At 37.5% G+C, this 16,252-nt stretch overlaps 1 protein-coding gene across 1 annotated transcript in view; it reads right to left on the reverse strand.

Annotated features, from left to right (window-relative positions):
- RELN (reelin) overlaps nucleotides 1–16,252 on the reverse strand; it is a gene marked incomplete at both ends in the record, with an annotated part of 436,674 nt that overhangs the window by 131,825 nt on the left and 288,597 nt on the right. Inside the window, one exon of the mRNA XM_084229490.1 lies at nucleotides 2,717–2,953. Within this exon, the coding sequence (XP_084085616.1) occupies nucleotides 2,717–2,953 (237 nt within the window). The remainder of the gene's footprint in view (nucleotides 1–2,716; nucleotides 2,954–16,252) is intronic.

Here is a 16,252-nt window from a genome sequence, read left to right on the forward strand (position 1 = left end):
AACTCATTCCTCTATGGAAAAAAGTATTCTAAGATGACATACTGTAAAGTGATTTATAGCATATTGCCTGTAGTTCTTCTAATGAAAAAGCAATTGTCCAAGTTTTCCCTGGAGAACACTCTTAGTAACAACAATCCATGCTCATGGAAAGTCATGAGTTAGAAAATGAAAACCAAATGAACTCACAGCTGGGAAAAGCCAACAATAATTAATTTAACACCAGTCATTTGTAGAGAACACATATACATTTTAACATTTCCCTTGAGAGAAACAAGGGCATTGAAGGGTAGAGGCCACATATTTGAACATGTTCAAAGAATTTTTGTTTAATAAGATAATCAAAAGGTTTTACATAAAAAATAATTTGTTTTTGGACTAGGAGGCTATGGTAAATAGTTGGTCAATACCATCATTTGAATTTCAATATTGTAACAAGTGTTTCTGAAAAACACTGAACACTGAGTGAACACTGAGTTCACATTGAACTTGGACAATATATTTTTCAAGAGCAGCAGAGAGAAAACACTGTCATTAAAAGGGGCTTTATTCTGACTCATTGGCTAAGAAAATGGGAACAGTTTGAGATCTTCCATGTTGTTTCATTTTAATGAGTAGCAAGCATTTTTCATGTCCTTATTAAAGCAGTTAATGTGTTTCTCTAGTCTCATTATCACTGCCAGAGTATACTCTCTGTTGTTTCATAACCAAGACAACTCCTTTTCATTTCAGAGAAGATCAGAAAGTCAAATCTGATTGCTCACATGTGGTTGTTAATAAAGCTCCTACAGTGCTGCTCAAGGTGCCCATGGGGATTGTATAGTTATTTATATTTTCTTATGGTTTTCTATAATTACTGTGATTGTACTTTCACAAAGTAAATGTATCTCCACCAATTAAAGCAGTGTTAGATTAAGAATATTCATCAGACTTGTGTGAAAGGATATTGTTCTTAGGGTTTTGATCAAAGCACAGAAATTAAATTGCTGTTATCATGCATTCAACCCAAGTGTTAAATTAAAGTGCTCAGCAACTTTGGAGTTTATTTGAGCAGATGTTAACTATTTATGAAAGTAAACATGATACAGGACTTGCATTCATGATATGACTCTGTTGTATTAAAAGTGCTGGGGAAAAATCTACTACACAAACTTGGGAGATACAGTTTATGGTATATGACCAATTTGAATTACTGTCAATTCAGATCACTTAAATTTTCAGAAAGCATAAAATTCTAAGAAATCTCATTTTGGTTTACATTTTTGCATCTTCTTTTTTGCTTTACCCCTTTATTTTCTTTGAAGACTCCATGGCTAAGAACGAACATCTATAAAAATAAGCATCTGGGACTATCAAATAGAAAACGCACAATATAACTCTATACTTTGTCATATAAAAATTTCATTATATCCGGTTGGACAGTACTCACAGCAAATGTGACCAGCTGTACTTTCATTCCATTAGCTGTCATTTTGATGCTAGAATTTTAGCCTGCTGTGTGTGAGATTTGACTGTCCACGCACAATTCCCATCAAAGGTAATTTTCTGTGCAATGGTGTGTAAAATTTACCTCTAATTATGCTAAGGTCACTGATGGGTCACTTATGATATGTTCTCTGGAGACAATTTCAGTAAATAGCTTTCAGCAAGATTCATGTGGGAAAATTAAATTGGTCTATTACTCAATAGAAAGTAAAAGTCTCTTAGAAAATTATTCCTCGATCATGTTTAAAATTTTCAAGAAATTCAGTGAAGAACAGTGTGCACAGTGGTGATAGTTGTGGGTTTTGGAACTGTGAAGAATTGAGTTTTAATCCAGGATCTAAGGGTCTAGAAGGTTCTACGTGATCTGACTTCTGTACATCTCAATGTCCATTTCTGACTCCCTTACTACCTGGGTTCTAGTGTCACGGACCTCCCTCTTGGTCCTTGAAAATGCTATGGTCACTCTCACTTTTCTCGTTCTTTCACTTTCCAATCAATGGAATGTATCATATACATTTCCTAAACTATCTGAACATACCCCCTCCTTTCTATGTGAAGCAGCTATCTCCTTATTCCAGTTAATCATTATTATAGCATCCTACTGCTGTTCTTAAAATTTTAATTATAGTCTTAAATGATTTATTTGCCATTCATTATAGAATTAAGTTTCCATATGTTCACAGGAAGAAAAATAAGAATAAAAGGTATCTTGACTTAGATATTCCATAATCTTGAAATCTCACTGATTAGACCTATATGAGTCACTGTCCAATATTGCTTGATAAAAGGGGAGATATTAGTTAATACATTAGAGGTGATAAAACTTCTTTGAATTCAGGTAAATAGCATGAAAACAGAACTACTTGTGAGAAATTTCACTGAAATAGTCACTAGTGTGATCTCCTATTTCATTATGATCATGTAGGAACAATATGATAATCATTTCAGTTATTAACACTCTCTGAAGAGCATTTTTATATTTAGATGGTGGGAAATAAAATTTTGAGAATAAATGTGGTGACATTTTGTGTTTAGTTAAATCTATCAATTTTCTTGTTTTTTTGGTCTTTCTTCCAAAGATATGTTATATGGAGAGATAATAATGACTTTACAATGGTTCGTGTTCAGTAAATACTTATAATTAGATGATTAAATTCTTGAGGGACTGGAAGATCATTCTTCTATTCCAATGTTTAATGTAAACTGTAACAACAAAAAAAGATGAAATCCTCACCAAAGGGTCCAGTCATGGCCACAGTATGGCTGAACATTTCCGAGGTAGAATCCCAGAGATTGAGTAACCTCCACAAGATTGGTAAAGTCAAGACTAATGCTGTTGAAAAGCACAGATGTCATGATAATCTCATCAATAGCCCATACATCTTCTCCCTGGGAAGAATGATATGGTTGCCACCATCTGAACTGAATTCCAAATTGTCTTGCATCCTCTGGTAATTCTACGGAAATTATTCTAAAGGAAAAAAATAAAAGTGAAAATATGGATTACTTTGATATTTTAAAATACAAAATGTTTACAGAAGGATTTTTTTTTAATTTTTCAGTATAGTATTTAAAAAACAGTTCTCTCACTTTTTCATTCTTTTGAGATTTCCAGTTTTCTAAGCAACTGTTTTCTCCACACTCCTAGAAATGTGACTGTTTTCACTCATTTGCTCTCAGAAAAGATAACTCAATAAAACAGTTGTCAAAGTGGTAGGATTCATCTTAGCCTGGTAAAGGATCTGGCACAGCTTGTTACACATACTACGGTTTGGGGCTGGTTGGAATCATAGTACTTTTTCTTTATTCCCATGAGATTAGCCTAGTGTGTGAGGTCACTTGCTGTGTCATGGTGGTGATGATAACAAACTTATTTCTGACAAATGGTGAAGAAAATTAAGAACAATATCTAATTTCCAGGAGCAATTACTGTACACAGCAGCAAGAATCATACATTAATTGCCACTGCAGTGACATCTGTTTGAAAGCTCCATAAATCATAGTACCACACTACTCACTAGCATACTTAAAGTGAAATGTGAAGCAAATGGCAAATGAAACATTTGTCTCCATTAAGGTACAATTAAACATTAGGAGAGGTGTTTGTAGTAAATGTACACTGAAGGGACTGAGTCATTTTCCTAGTGTGCAAGGAAAAACTCCCAAAGATTAGTAACTAACTGAATATCTTAGAAATAAATTATTTAAAAACTTTAATGCCTAAGGATGAATTTATTGAAAAAGAGATGTATGTGTAACATTTATCTTTAGTTGTTTGTGAAGATACTTTCTTTTTTTTTTTTCATTTTTTACTTTTAACATTTATCATTTTTTACATTTTTTAGACCATATTTTCTTCCCCCCACACCCTCAGATTGAGTCCTTATAGAATCTTCTTCCCCAAGGCACCCATGCTCCATTACCACAGTCCCCTGTGCACCTCCCTCCATCCCTCTCACCCCTCTCTCTCCTCCTCCCCTGCAGTATGTCTCTGGTTTATAATTGTCTGTTTTTGCTTTGTTGTGTTTTGTACTGTTATTATTATTATTTTTTTTACACTGATGTCTTATTTGGTTCCCCTTATATTCCTGTTATAAGTGAAACCATCCGATATTTTTCTTTTTCCTTCTGGTTTATTTGTGAAGATACTTTCAATTATATTATGGAATGTAATTTTTTACACAATGAAAATTATTAAAAATAATATCTATTTTCTCTTTAAATAATCTGTACATAGAATTATGGCATAGAATAATATATCACCATTAACCATACAAAATGGTAAAAAACTGGTAGGATTTTTGTTGCAATGTAAGAAATTATACCTTTTAAATTATAGAAATCAATATTCAGAAAAAGAAATATAAATTTTAATACATTTCCTTTTTCCCCTGAAAGCACGTAATTTATTTCTGTGGTTTCTGTTAAAGTTCAATGGTTTCCATTACCGTTAGGATAGAACATTCCAAATTACAACATAAACTTTATATAAATAATGTACATACAGAACATAAGTTATGAAACTTATTTCATAAGTTATAAAAAAACTCATATTAGTTAACAGTTACCTTTTATATGTCCCTGTGGTTTAACTTAATTAAATTAATTTGTATATATTTATTGTGGTAACAATGCTTACAACACTGTATACGATTTGCAGATATAGGTTCACACCTCTTCAGATGTATGTTACAGTACTATACCCATTGCCAAACACTCACAATCCTCCACCATAGTCCCTTCACCCTTTCCTTCCTTTGCTCCCCTCTTCTAAGATATTTCTTAGGCCAAAAAGAGAGAGTTTATATATTTTCCATAATCTGATGACTATTTTTGCTAAAGTGGGCTTATTAGAGAAAAATAATAAAATTTAGTATTTATCACTATTCACTTCAATTTTCCTAAATATTTATTTTTAATCCACTATATTTAAACTGGCTCAATAATGAAAATGTTGTGCATTAACTTAATAATTAAACTTGATTAGCATGATATCATAAAATTATAATTTTCCATACATTAATAATTTAAAAGCAGTTATTCTCTCTGAAGAAAATATAATTAAAAAATAATAACTAAAAAGGAGAATTTCTCAGGCAACTTTAAAGAAAAAAATAGTGTAGATACAGTGATAATTGAATTTATTAATTGAAATGAAGTGATCAATATTTTCCTTAGCAAAGACATTGAGACTGTTGGGTCTATAGTTAGACTGCTGAGTGAAAGCCCCCACTGACACCTAATGGTTAATGATTTTGCAACCAGGGAAGGTACTTAATGTCTATGTCTCTTAGCAGCTTTATCTGTGAAGTTGGGATAATAACATCTTTATGGCAAAGTCAGAGACTTTTTTTTTTGGTTGCATATCTTAGCATCTAGAACAATACCTGGTACATAAAAAGAACTCAACAAATTCTTGCTGCATGAATGATTTATATAATAGCAGCACACCAAGATAGGTATTTGTATACAGAGGCACACAGAGATTAAATATTTCCTTTAAGGTTAATCCACTTTTTTAAAAAAGATTTATTTATTTATTTATGCATACAAGAGCTGGGGTACAGGCCGGATATGCAGGGTGTTTCTACCAGAAACAGAGTGGGGAACAGAAAAGGCAGATTGACTGAAATACACTGCTGAGGGGAGCTGCTGCGCCTGTGGGTTGCTTCCTGGCCAGCTGGGGATCAAACTCGTGCTACAGAGGCTGTGGATTGCATCACAGTGCTGTGCTTAACCACTTGCGCCACCAGGGAGGCCCAAAGTTAATCCACTTTTAAGTGACAATGTCAGAACCTGGACCAAGGCAGTATGGCTCCAGAGCATGTGCCCTTGACCTCTGCATCATATCTTTGGGGGAGAGAAGAGTTTCTGCTTTCATTACTCTATGCATATTACTGTGGCTGTGTTAGAATAGCTATAAAATCTTTTGATCAGAGCATTTCCAGATAAAACTCAAGGATGAACATTTTTTCATGAGCCAGATAAAGCCAAACTAACAATAAACTCCAGAAATCTGATTATAGAACTGAGGGAGAGGCGAGGAAGAGGGGCAAGAACTAAGTGGGGAGGGAGAGCAAAGGACTATGGGTGCTTTGGTGGTGGGTGTGGTGTAGTAACAATACCTGAAAGGGGAGATCCTATACTAAGACATAGTCAATGATGTAAACCAATGTTGCCTCAATTTAAAAAAACAAAAAGATAGAATATACTTTAATAAAAAAATGACTCAGGCATTTAAGCCAATTTTCTCAATCTTCCTTTACTAGGTAGAGTTCATAATTTATTGTAATCAAATGCAATTAAAAAAACTAAACTAAGATCAGACAACACAATTTTAGAATAACAAGTCCTATCATTAAGAAAAATCTAGAATAGAGGGGTGGAGCAACATGGTGGCGAGGAGACGCTGCGAGTAAGATCTCCCATTTAACAAAAGTTAATAGGGAAGAAAAGCGGCAGGTCCCAGTGAGAACTGGGACACGGAAGATAAACGGACGACTCCAGCAAACTACCCGAAGAAGAAAGTTGCCATAAAAGAGGACTAGAAGGGAGGAAAGCACAGAACCCTGCTCGCCTCCCCCACCCACAGAGTCGGCACTCTCCGACCAACAGAGAGGAGGAAAAAAACAAACTAAAACGACCAACAAGAACAAACGACGCAGCAAGCGGGACTGGATTGGAAAGGAACTATTGCAGCCACCACACCCCGTGAATGGGAGCTGTGGAGAACCCTGCAGGATTCGCCGCGGCGGTGAGCAAACGGCTCCTGGCGCCATTAGAGAACAAAGAGACTCTGGAGGAGACCTGCACACAGCCCCGGGGCCGGCCGGTAAGCTTGCACGGAAAAGCGGCGCGCTTGGCGCGCTTGAAAAGCAAACGCGGATCGGGATTGCGGCTGCCCAGGTCCCTGCGCCTGCGACCTAGGCTTGCAGGGAGACGCGCGGAGGCCCTCATGGGGGTGAAAGTCCCTCACTGAGTAAGCAGAAACCAGGCGCCCAGGCACGGGAGCGGGTGCAAAAGGCGCCATACCCGCGCCACTGAACTGGGCTACAGCCCGCGTCCTGGACCTGAGGGCTTTGGAACTGAGACCCGGGGCACAAAGTTCGGGGCGTGGGTTCTCCACGATGGTGGGGCACAAGGCAGACACAGCACCCCAAAGCCGTTGAGGTTTACCCTACCATTCCCGCTCTGTTCCCTGTTCCACAGGGTGGGGGGGGCGAAAAACAGCCCCCGAAGGACAATAGGAGAGCTCTCTGGCGCCACCTAGCGACCAGAAAAAAGGTCACTAACACCCCATAGAACAGGGAAATTTCTTAAGACTGCTTAAAAAGGGCAGAAGGCTCCTGGAGGAGACAGTGGCCAGCTGGGAAGTTAGCCCACGCCAGGCCCCTTCCGACCAGCAGTCTGAGCCCACAGAGGGAACAGGCACCCACGGCCGGGGCAGACCGGGTGCGCAGAAGAGTGTGCCTGAGACCGGATGCTCAGGGACCGAGTCCCGCGTTGCCATTTTAGAACAGGGACATTTCTTCAGTAAAGACTTCCTGAAACCAGCAGAAAGCTCCCTCAGAAGCCAGAGATGGCTCCTGGAGGAGCCAGAGGAGAGCGGAGAAGTTCACCCAAGACGCCGGCCAGTCCGAGCAACACAGTGTCCCAATGCATACGACAAATTAGAAAACAGACAGTAGGGAGTAGAAGAACCACACGCAACCTAACAACTCCTCAGGAAAAAAGTACACCACAAAAAGAAAACCACCCCCCAGATTGCAACGACAGTAACTTGGAAGAACTTCTGAGCCTTCCAGAAAGAGAATTTAAAATTGCCGTGATGGCAACATGGCGGCGAGGAGACGCTGCGAGTAAGATCTCCCATTAAAAAAAGTTAATAGGGAGGAAAAGCGGCAGGTCCCAGTGAGAACTGGGACACGGAAGATAAACGGACGACTCCAGCAAACTGCCCGAAGAAGAAAGTTGCCATAAAAGAGGACCAGAAGGGAGGAAAGCGCAGAACCCTCCTCCCCTCCCCCGCCCACAAAGTCAGCACTCTCCGACCAGCAGAGAGGAGGAAAACAACAAACCAAAATGGCCAACAAGAACAAAGGACGCAGCAAGCGGGACTGTGAGTGGAAAGGAACTATTTCAGCCACCACACCCCGTGAACGGGAGCTGTGGAGAACCCTGCAGGATCCGCCGCGGAGGTGAGCTCCAGGCGCCATTAAAGAGAGCCCCGCCCCCCAGGAGGAGACCAGCACCAGCACACAGCCCCTGGCCGCACGATGACTCCTGGAGGAACCAGAGGGGAGCAGAGAAGCCCACCCAAGATGCCGGCCAGTCCCAACAACACAGTGTCCCAACGCATACGGCAAATTAGAAAACAGACAGTAGGGAGGAGAAGAACCACACGCAACCTAGCAACTCTCCAGAGAAAAAGCACACCACAAAAAGAAAACCAGCCCCCAGATTGCAACGACAGTAACTTGGAAGAACTTCTGAGCCTTCCAGAAAGAGAATTTAAAATTGCCGTGATTAAAAAACTGACAGAAGTCATAAAGGAAAACAATGATAAGGGAAAAATAATCAACGATCAGAAGAATGAAATTGAGTCCCTAAAGAGGGAAGTAAAAGAAATGCAGGAGATCAAAGAATTAATGGAAGAACTAAAGAATTCTGGGAAAAGCAATGAAAGCAGAATAGATGAAATGGAAGAACGAATAAGTACTCTTATTAATAAGACACAGAAATAAAAAGAACCAAAACAGAAAAGGAAAGAGAAGTATGAAGGAAAAAGAATGAAGAAAGACTTCGGGAACTATCTGACTCCATGAGGAAAGGAAATATAAGAGTTATAGGAATACCAGAAGGAGAGGAGAGAGAAGTAGGAACAGAGAAAATATTCAAAGAGATAATTGAAGAGAACTTCCCAAATGTGAAGAAGGAGCTGAAAACTGATATACAAGAAGCAAGAAGAACACCAAACTTCCACGACGAAAGGAAAAATACAGCAAGACACATAATAGTAAAGCTCCCAAAAATCCAGGACAAGGAAAAAATAATGAAGCTGGCAAGAGGGAAGAAACAGATAACATTCAAAGGAAAGCCAATCAGGCTGACATCAGACTTCTCCTAAGAAACACTACAGGCAAGGAGAGAGTGGAGGGACATAGTCAACAGACTCCAAGAAAACAGATGCCAACCAAGAATACTCTATCCCGCAAAGCTCTCCTTCCTCTTTGAAGAAAGAATATGGACCTTCCCAGACAAACAGAAACTCCGGAATTTCATTGCAACTGAACCCCCACTCCAAAAAATACTACAAGGAGTCCTAAAGCCAGAACCTCAGAGGGACGAATAACAATGAAAGAAGGCCAAAAAAAAAAAAAAGTTATTAAAAGAATAAATAAATAAAATCAAAGGAAAGACAAACACAATGGCAAATACAGATGTTAACATATCAATATTAACTCTAAATGTAAATGGACTAAACTCTTCAATAAAAAGACACAGAGTTGCAGCCTGGATTAAGAAACAAAACCCAACCTTTTGCTGTCTCCAGGAAACACATTTAGCTACAAAAGATAAAAATAGGCTCAAAGTTAAAGGATGGAAAACAATCCTACAAGCAAATGGACCAAAAAAGAAAGCAGGAACAGCTATACTTATATCAGATAAAACAGATTTCAAACTCAAAAAGATAAAAAGAGACCCCAATGGTCACTACATTATGATCAAGGGGACAATACTTCAAGAAGAAATAACACTCATTAACATATACTCACCAAACGAAGGAGCACCAAAATATATCAGACAACTGTTGTCCTCTCTGAAAACAGACATCAGAGAAAACACATACGTAGTGGGAGACTTCAACACACCACTATCAACAATGGATAGATCAACAAGACAAAAAATAAGTAAAGAAACCAAAGCTCTAAATAAGGACCTAGAGCAATTGGGCTTAACAGACATATATAGAACACTAAACCCCAAAAAAACGGAGTACACATTTTTCTCAAGCGCACACGGATCATTCTCCAGGATCGATCACATACTGGGGCACAAGACAAACATCAACAGATACACCAAGATTGAAATCATATCAACCATCTTTTCTGACCATGAAGGCATCAAACTAGAAATAAACCATAAAAAGAAGGCAAGGAACTTTCCTACCTCATGGAGATTAAAAACCACACTACTGGAAGACCATTGGACTAATGAGGAGATCAAAGAAGAAATTAAAAAATTTTTTGAATTGAACGACAAGGAGGACACCAATATCCTAAATGTATGGGATACAGCAAAAGCAGTAATAAGAGGAAAATATATAGCAATAGAAGCTCACATCAAGAAACAAGAAAGAACTCAAAGAAACAACCTAACCTCGAAGCTCAAAGATCTAGAAAAAGAACAACAAAAAAACCCCAAAACCAGTAAAAGAAAAGAAATAATAAAAACCAAAGCAGAAATAAATGAAATTGAAACTAAAAAAACAATCCAAAAGATCAATGAAACCAAGAGCTGGTTCTTTGAAAAAATCAATAAAATAGACAAACCCCTAGCCAGGCTCACAAAGGAAAAAAGGGAGAAAGCACAAATAAACGGGATCATCAATGAAAGAGGAGAAATCACAACGGACACAGCAGAAATCAAAAGAATAATCAGTAACTACTATGAACAGTTATATGGAAACAAGTTCAACAATCTAGAGGAGATGGACAAATTCCTACAACTCTACAATCACCCAAAGCTAGATAAAGAAGAAATAGAACACCTAAACAGACCAATTACAAGCAGCGAAATTGAAATGGTAATCAAAAACCTCCCCAAAAACAAAAGCCCAGGACCTGATGGATTTACAAATGAATTCTACCAAACATTCAGAGACAAATTAGTGCCTATCCTTCACAAACTCTTCCAAAAAATTGAGAAGGAAGGGACAATACCAAACACGTTCAATGAAGCCAACATTACACTAATACCAAAACCAAACAAGGACAACACAAAAAAGGAAAACTACAGGCCAATCTCCCTAATGAACACTGATGCAAAGATCCTCAATAAAATTTTAGCCATCAGAATCCAACAATGTATCCATAAGATAATTCACCACGACCAAGTAGGATTCATTCCAGGGACACAAGGATGGTTTAACATCCGAAAATCAATCAACGTTATCCAACACATCAACAAAAAGAAATATAAAAACCATATGATAATATCAATAGATGCTGAGAAAGCTTTCGACAAAGTGCAACACCCATTCATGATAAAAGCCCTTGAAATTCTTGGGGTACAAGGAACATACCTTAACATCATAAAGGCCATCTATGACAAGCCAACAGCCAGTATCATTCTCAATGGTGAAAAGCTGAAAGCAATTCCATTAAGATCTGGAACAAGACAAGGATGTCCACTCTCACCACTGCTTTTCAATATAATACTGGAAGTCCTAGCCAGAGCAATAAGACAAGAGAAAGACATCCAAGGAATCCAAATAGGAAAAGAAGAAGTCAAACTATCACTATTTGCAGACGATATGATATTATACATAGAGAACCCCAAAATCTCCACAGAAAAGCTAATTCAACTCATCAATCAGTTCAGTAAAGTGGCAGGATACAAAATCAACACGCAAAAGTCAGTAGCCTTCCTATACACAAAAAATAAATCTGAAGAAGAAGAAATCAAAAAAACCATCCCTTTCGTTATTGAAACAAAAAAAATCAAATATTTGGGAATAAATCTAACAAAAGAGGTAAAGGACGTATAAAAAGAAAACTATAAAACACTGTTAAAAGAAATAGAAGAAGACACAAAGAAATGGAGAGACATCCCCTGCTCCTGGATTGGAAGAATAAACATTATTAAAATGGCCATCCTTCCAAAAGCAATATACAGATTCAATGCTATTCCAATCAAAATTTCAATGTCATTCTTCAAAGAAATAGAACAATTATTGATGAAATTCATATGGAATCACAAAAAACCCCGAATAGCCAAAGATCTCCTGAAAAAAAAAGAAGGGAATAGAGGCATCACACTCCCAGACTTCAAACTATACTACAAAGCCATAATCATCAAAACTGCATGGTATTGGAACAAGAACAGACATACAGACCAATGGAATCGAATAGAAAATCCAGAAATAAACCCACAGATTTATGGTCAACTAATCTTTGACAAAGGAGCAAAGACTATGCATTGGAGCAAAGAAAGTTTGTTCAATAAATGGTGCTGGGAAAACTGGGTCGCTACATGCAAAAGAATGAAGCTTGACCACTACCTCACACCATACACAAAAATTAACTCAAAATGGATTAAAGAACTAGACATAAGACCTGAAACCATAAAATACATAGAAGGAAATATAGGCGAAACACTACGGGATTTGCACATCAAAGACATCTTTACAGACTCATCACCCAAAGCAGTGATAGTGAAGACAAAGATAAACAGCTGGGACTACATCAAATTAAAGAGCTTCTGCACAGCAAAAGAGACAATAACAAAAACAAAGAGAAGCCCCACCAACTGGGAGAAAATTTTTGCACCCAACACTAATGATAAAGGACTGATCACAAAAATCTGCAAAGAGCTGATGAGACTCAGCAACAACAAAGAAAATAATCCAGTCAAAAAATGGGCAGAAGAGCTAAAAAGAAACTTCTCTGAAGAGGAAATGCAAATGGCCAACAGACATATGAAAAAATGTTCAACATCACTTGTAATCAGGGAAATGCAAATCAAAACTACCATGAGATACCATCTCACACCAGTGAGAATGGCACATATTAAAAAAACTAGCAACAACAAATGTTGGCGAGGGTGTGGAGAAAAAGGAACTCTTCTGCACTGTTGGTGGGAGTGCAAACTGGTCCAACCACTATGGAGAGCTGTGTGGAGATTTCTGGACCTACTAAACATAGAGCTTCCATATGATCCAGCAATTCCACTCCTAGGTATTTACCCAAAGGACACAGAAACATCCATTCCAAAGAGCACCTGCACCCCTATGTTTATAGCAGCACTGTTTACAATAGCTAAGCTTTGGAAACAACCCAAATGCCCAAAATAGATGACTGGATCAAGAAGATGTGGTACATATATACCATGGAATATTACTCAGCATTCAAAAAGATAAACACATGCAATTTGCAGCAGCATGGATGGCGCTGGCAGGGATCATGCTCAGCGAAATAAGCCAAAAAGAAAAAGAAAAATACCGGATGGTCTCACTCATAGCAGGTATCTAGAGAACTTAAATAAGGGACCAGGAAAATGAATATAAGAAAGTGAAAATAAAATCAACAGAAAACTATGAAGCAGAGACACTTTTTGGGGGGTGGGGGGTGGGAGGGGAAGGATTGGGGTCAGAATGGGGCGTTTGCAATTGTATGGGGGAATATAAAAATAAAATTTATTATTTAAAAAAAAAGAGGAAATGCAAATGGCCAACAGGCATATGAAAAAATGTTCAACATCACTTGTAATCAGGGAAATGCAAATCAAAACTACCATGAGATACCATCTCACACCAGTGAGAATGGCACATATTAAAAAAACTAGCAACAACAAATGTTGGCGAGGGAGTGGAGAAAAAGGAACTCTTCTGCACTGCTGGTGGGAGTGCAAATTCGTCCAACCACTATGGAGAGCTGTGTGGAGATTTCTGGACCTACTAAACATAGAGTTTCCATATGATCCAGCAATTCCACTCCTAGGTCTTTACCCAAAGGACACAGAAACATCCATTCCAAAGAACACCTGCACCCCTATGTTTATAGCAGCACTATTTACAATAGCTAAGCTTTGGAAACAGCCCAAATGCTCAAAAATAGATGACTGGATCAAGAAGATGTGGTACATATATACCATGGAATATTACTCAGCATTCAAAAAAGATAAACACATGCAATTTGCAGCAACATGGATGGCGCTGGAAGGGATCATGCTCAGCGAAATAAGCCAAAAAGAAAAAGAAAAATACCGGATGGTCTCACTCATAGCAGGAATCTAGAAAACTTAAATAAGGGACCAGGAAAATGAATAACTATAAGAAAGTGAAAATCAAAATCAACAAAAAACTATGAACCAGAGACACTTTTTGGGGGGTGAGGGGCTGGAGGGTAGGGATTGGGGTCAGAATGGGGGGGGCTGCAATTGTATGGGGAATATAAAAATAAAATTTATTATTAAAAAATAAATAAATAAAAAGAGTAAAAAAAAAAGAAAAATCTAGAATAATTTTAGTCCCACTAGTGATATAAAGTTTTGCATTAATAAAAATACCAGTTCAGTCAGTTTGAATGAAAGACAAACTTAGATATATTAACAGGTTTTAAATTTTAAATAACATACAATGAGATACCATCTTACACCAGTGAGAATGGCACATATTAAAAAAACTAGCAACAACAAAGGTTGGCGAGGTTGTGGAGAAAAAGGTACTCTCCTGCACTGTTGGTGGGAGTGCAAACTGGTCCAACCACTATGGAGAGCTATGTGGAGATTCCTTGACCTACTAAACATAGAGCTTCCATATGATCCAGCAATTCCACTACTAGGTATTTACCCAAAGGACACAGAAACATCAATTCCAAAGAGCACCTGCACCCCTATGTTTATAGCAGCTCTATTTACAATAGCTAAGCTTTGGAAACAACCCAAATGCCCCAAAATAGATGACTGGATCAAGAAGATGTGGTACATATACACCATGGAATAATACTCAGCATTCAAAAAAGATAAACACATGCAATTTGCAGCAACATAGATGGCATTGGAAGGGATCATGCTCAGTGAAATAAGCCAGAAAGAATAAGAAAAATACCGGATGGTCTCACTCATAGCAGGAATCTAGAAAACTTAAATAAGGGACCAGGAAAAAGAATAACTATAAGAAAGAAAATATCAAAATCAACAAACAACTATGAACCAGAGACACTCTATGGGGGCGGGGAAAGGAGGGTTTGGGGTCAAAATAAGGGGGTTGTAATTGTATGGGGAATATAAAAATAAAATTTAAATTAAAAGAAAGAAAAAAATTTAAATAACATGCAGATAGCGCTCTTTTATTTACTGAGTGAATCATAGGCACTAAATTATTAGAAACTGGCTAGGAACAATATGGCTAGCCAACGAGTATACCTAATTTATGAATCATTTGTTTTTGAACAACAATGGCAGAAAGGAACAATATGAATTCACAGCAATTACAGGCAGCAATTTATACTGGAGAAAATCTAGCACATGGCCAAAGGCATCAAGGTATATTTAGTTCTCTTATGAAGTATTTACATGGTTTGTATTATTTATCATATTAAATATAATTTAGTATCTAGAATACATCAAATTCTACTTCTGCCTTGCCACCTTTTATTGATTTTAGTAAGAGAGAGAGTAGCAGGGCAGTCCCACGGATAGAGGTGCATATATAGAAAATGAAAGAGTTCTTATCACTTCTCTTTTTTTAAAAAAACTCCACTCTGATCTTAATCTTTCAAGCTATGCACATACCTAATGCTGAAAAGCCACCTTGATTCTGCTTAGAAGAAAAATGTTGCTGTCAAATGGCAGGCAAGATTAAACACACCTTCGCAACAGCACATTAAATGTGTAATTATTTTTCATATCAACAAAGATTAATTAAATTGCACGATATAGGTTGAGTACTGAATTTTGGAGCTGTCTATTCTTGTTAGAAAAAAATTGTGTTTTGGGCTAAGTTAACTTAGGATGGTGATATTTTCTTTACCTTTTCATCACTATTATCACCTTGATTTATGTTTAATTTTCTTTTAAAGTTTATTATGAAAAGTCTATGGAACATTTCCTTAAGATCCATGTGCCCTTACTAAGGAAAAATTGACTTTAGCCTTATATCTACCTTTACAGGAAAAGTGTTCAACACATCTCATGCATTCTTAAAATTTTATAATGTATGTTAGTTACAACTCATAATAGCTGCTAACATTATCTCTAGTACATGCTTCTTCATTTCCTATGAAAGCACTAGTCTTCATCTATTTGCAAATAATTAGATATAGTGAAAATCCTAGGCAAATTCTTAAATTAAGTAAGAGCTATTATTAATGCCCTCCTTTTTTTGCTATGAGATCAGAGCAACCTCACTCTCACATCTGCCCATGATGAACATGTATTTTCAGCAAGAAAAATGGTGTTAGTTCTTTTTATTTGGCTGTGAATGCAAGGCAACATATTCCCTCCTTTAATGGTGTTTTAATGTTCCCACCTTCCTTTTCTGCTATTT

The sequence above is a fragment of the Talpa europaea genome, assembly GCF_964194135.1.
Source record: "Talpa europaea genome assembly, chromosome: 3".
In the NCBI taxonomy this organism is placed as follows: Eukaryota; Metazoa; Chordata; class Mammalia; order Eulipotyphla; family Talpidae; genus Talpa; species Talpa europaea.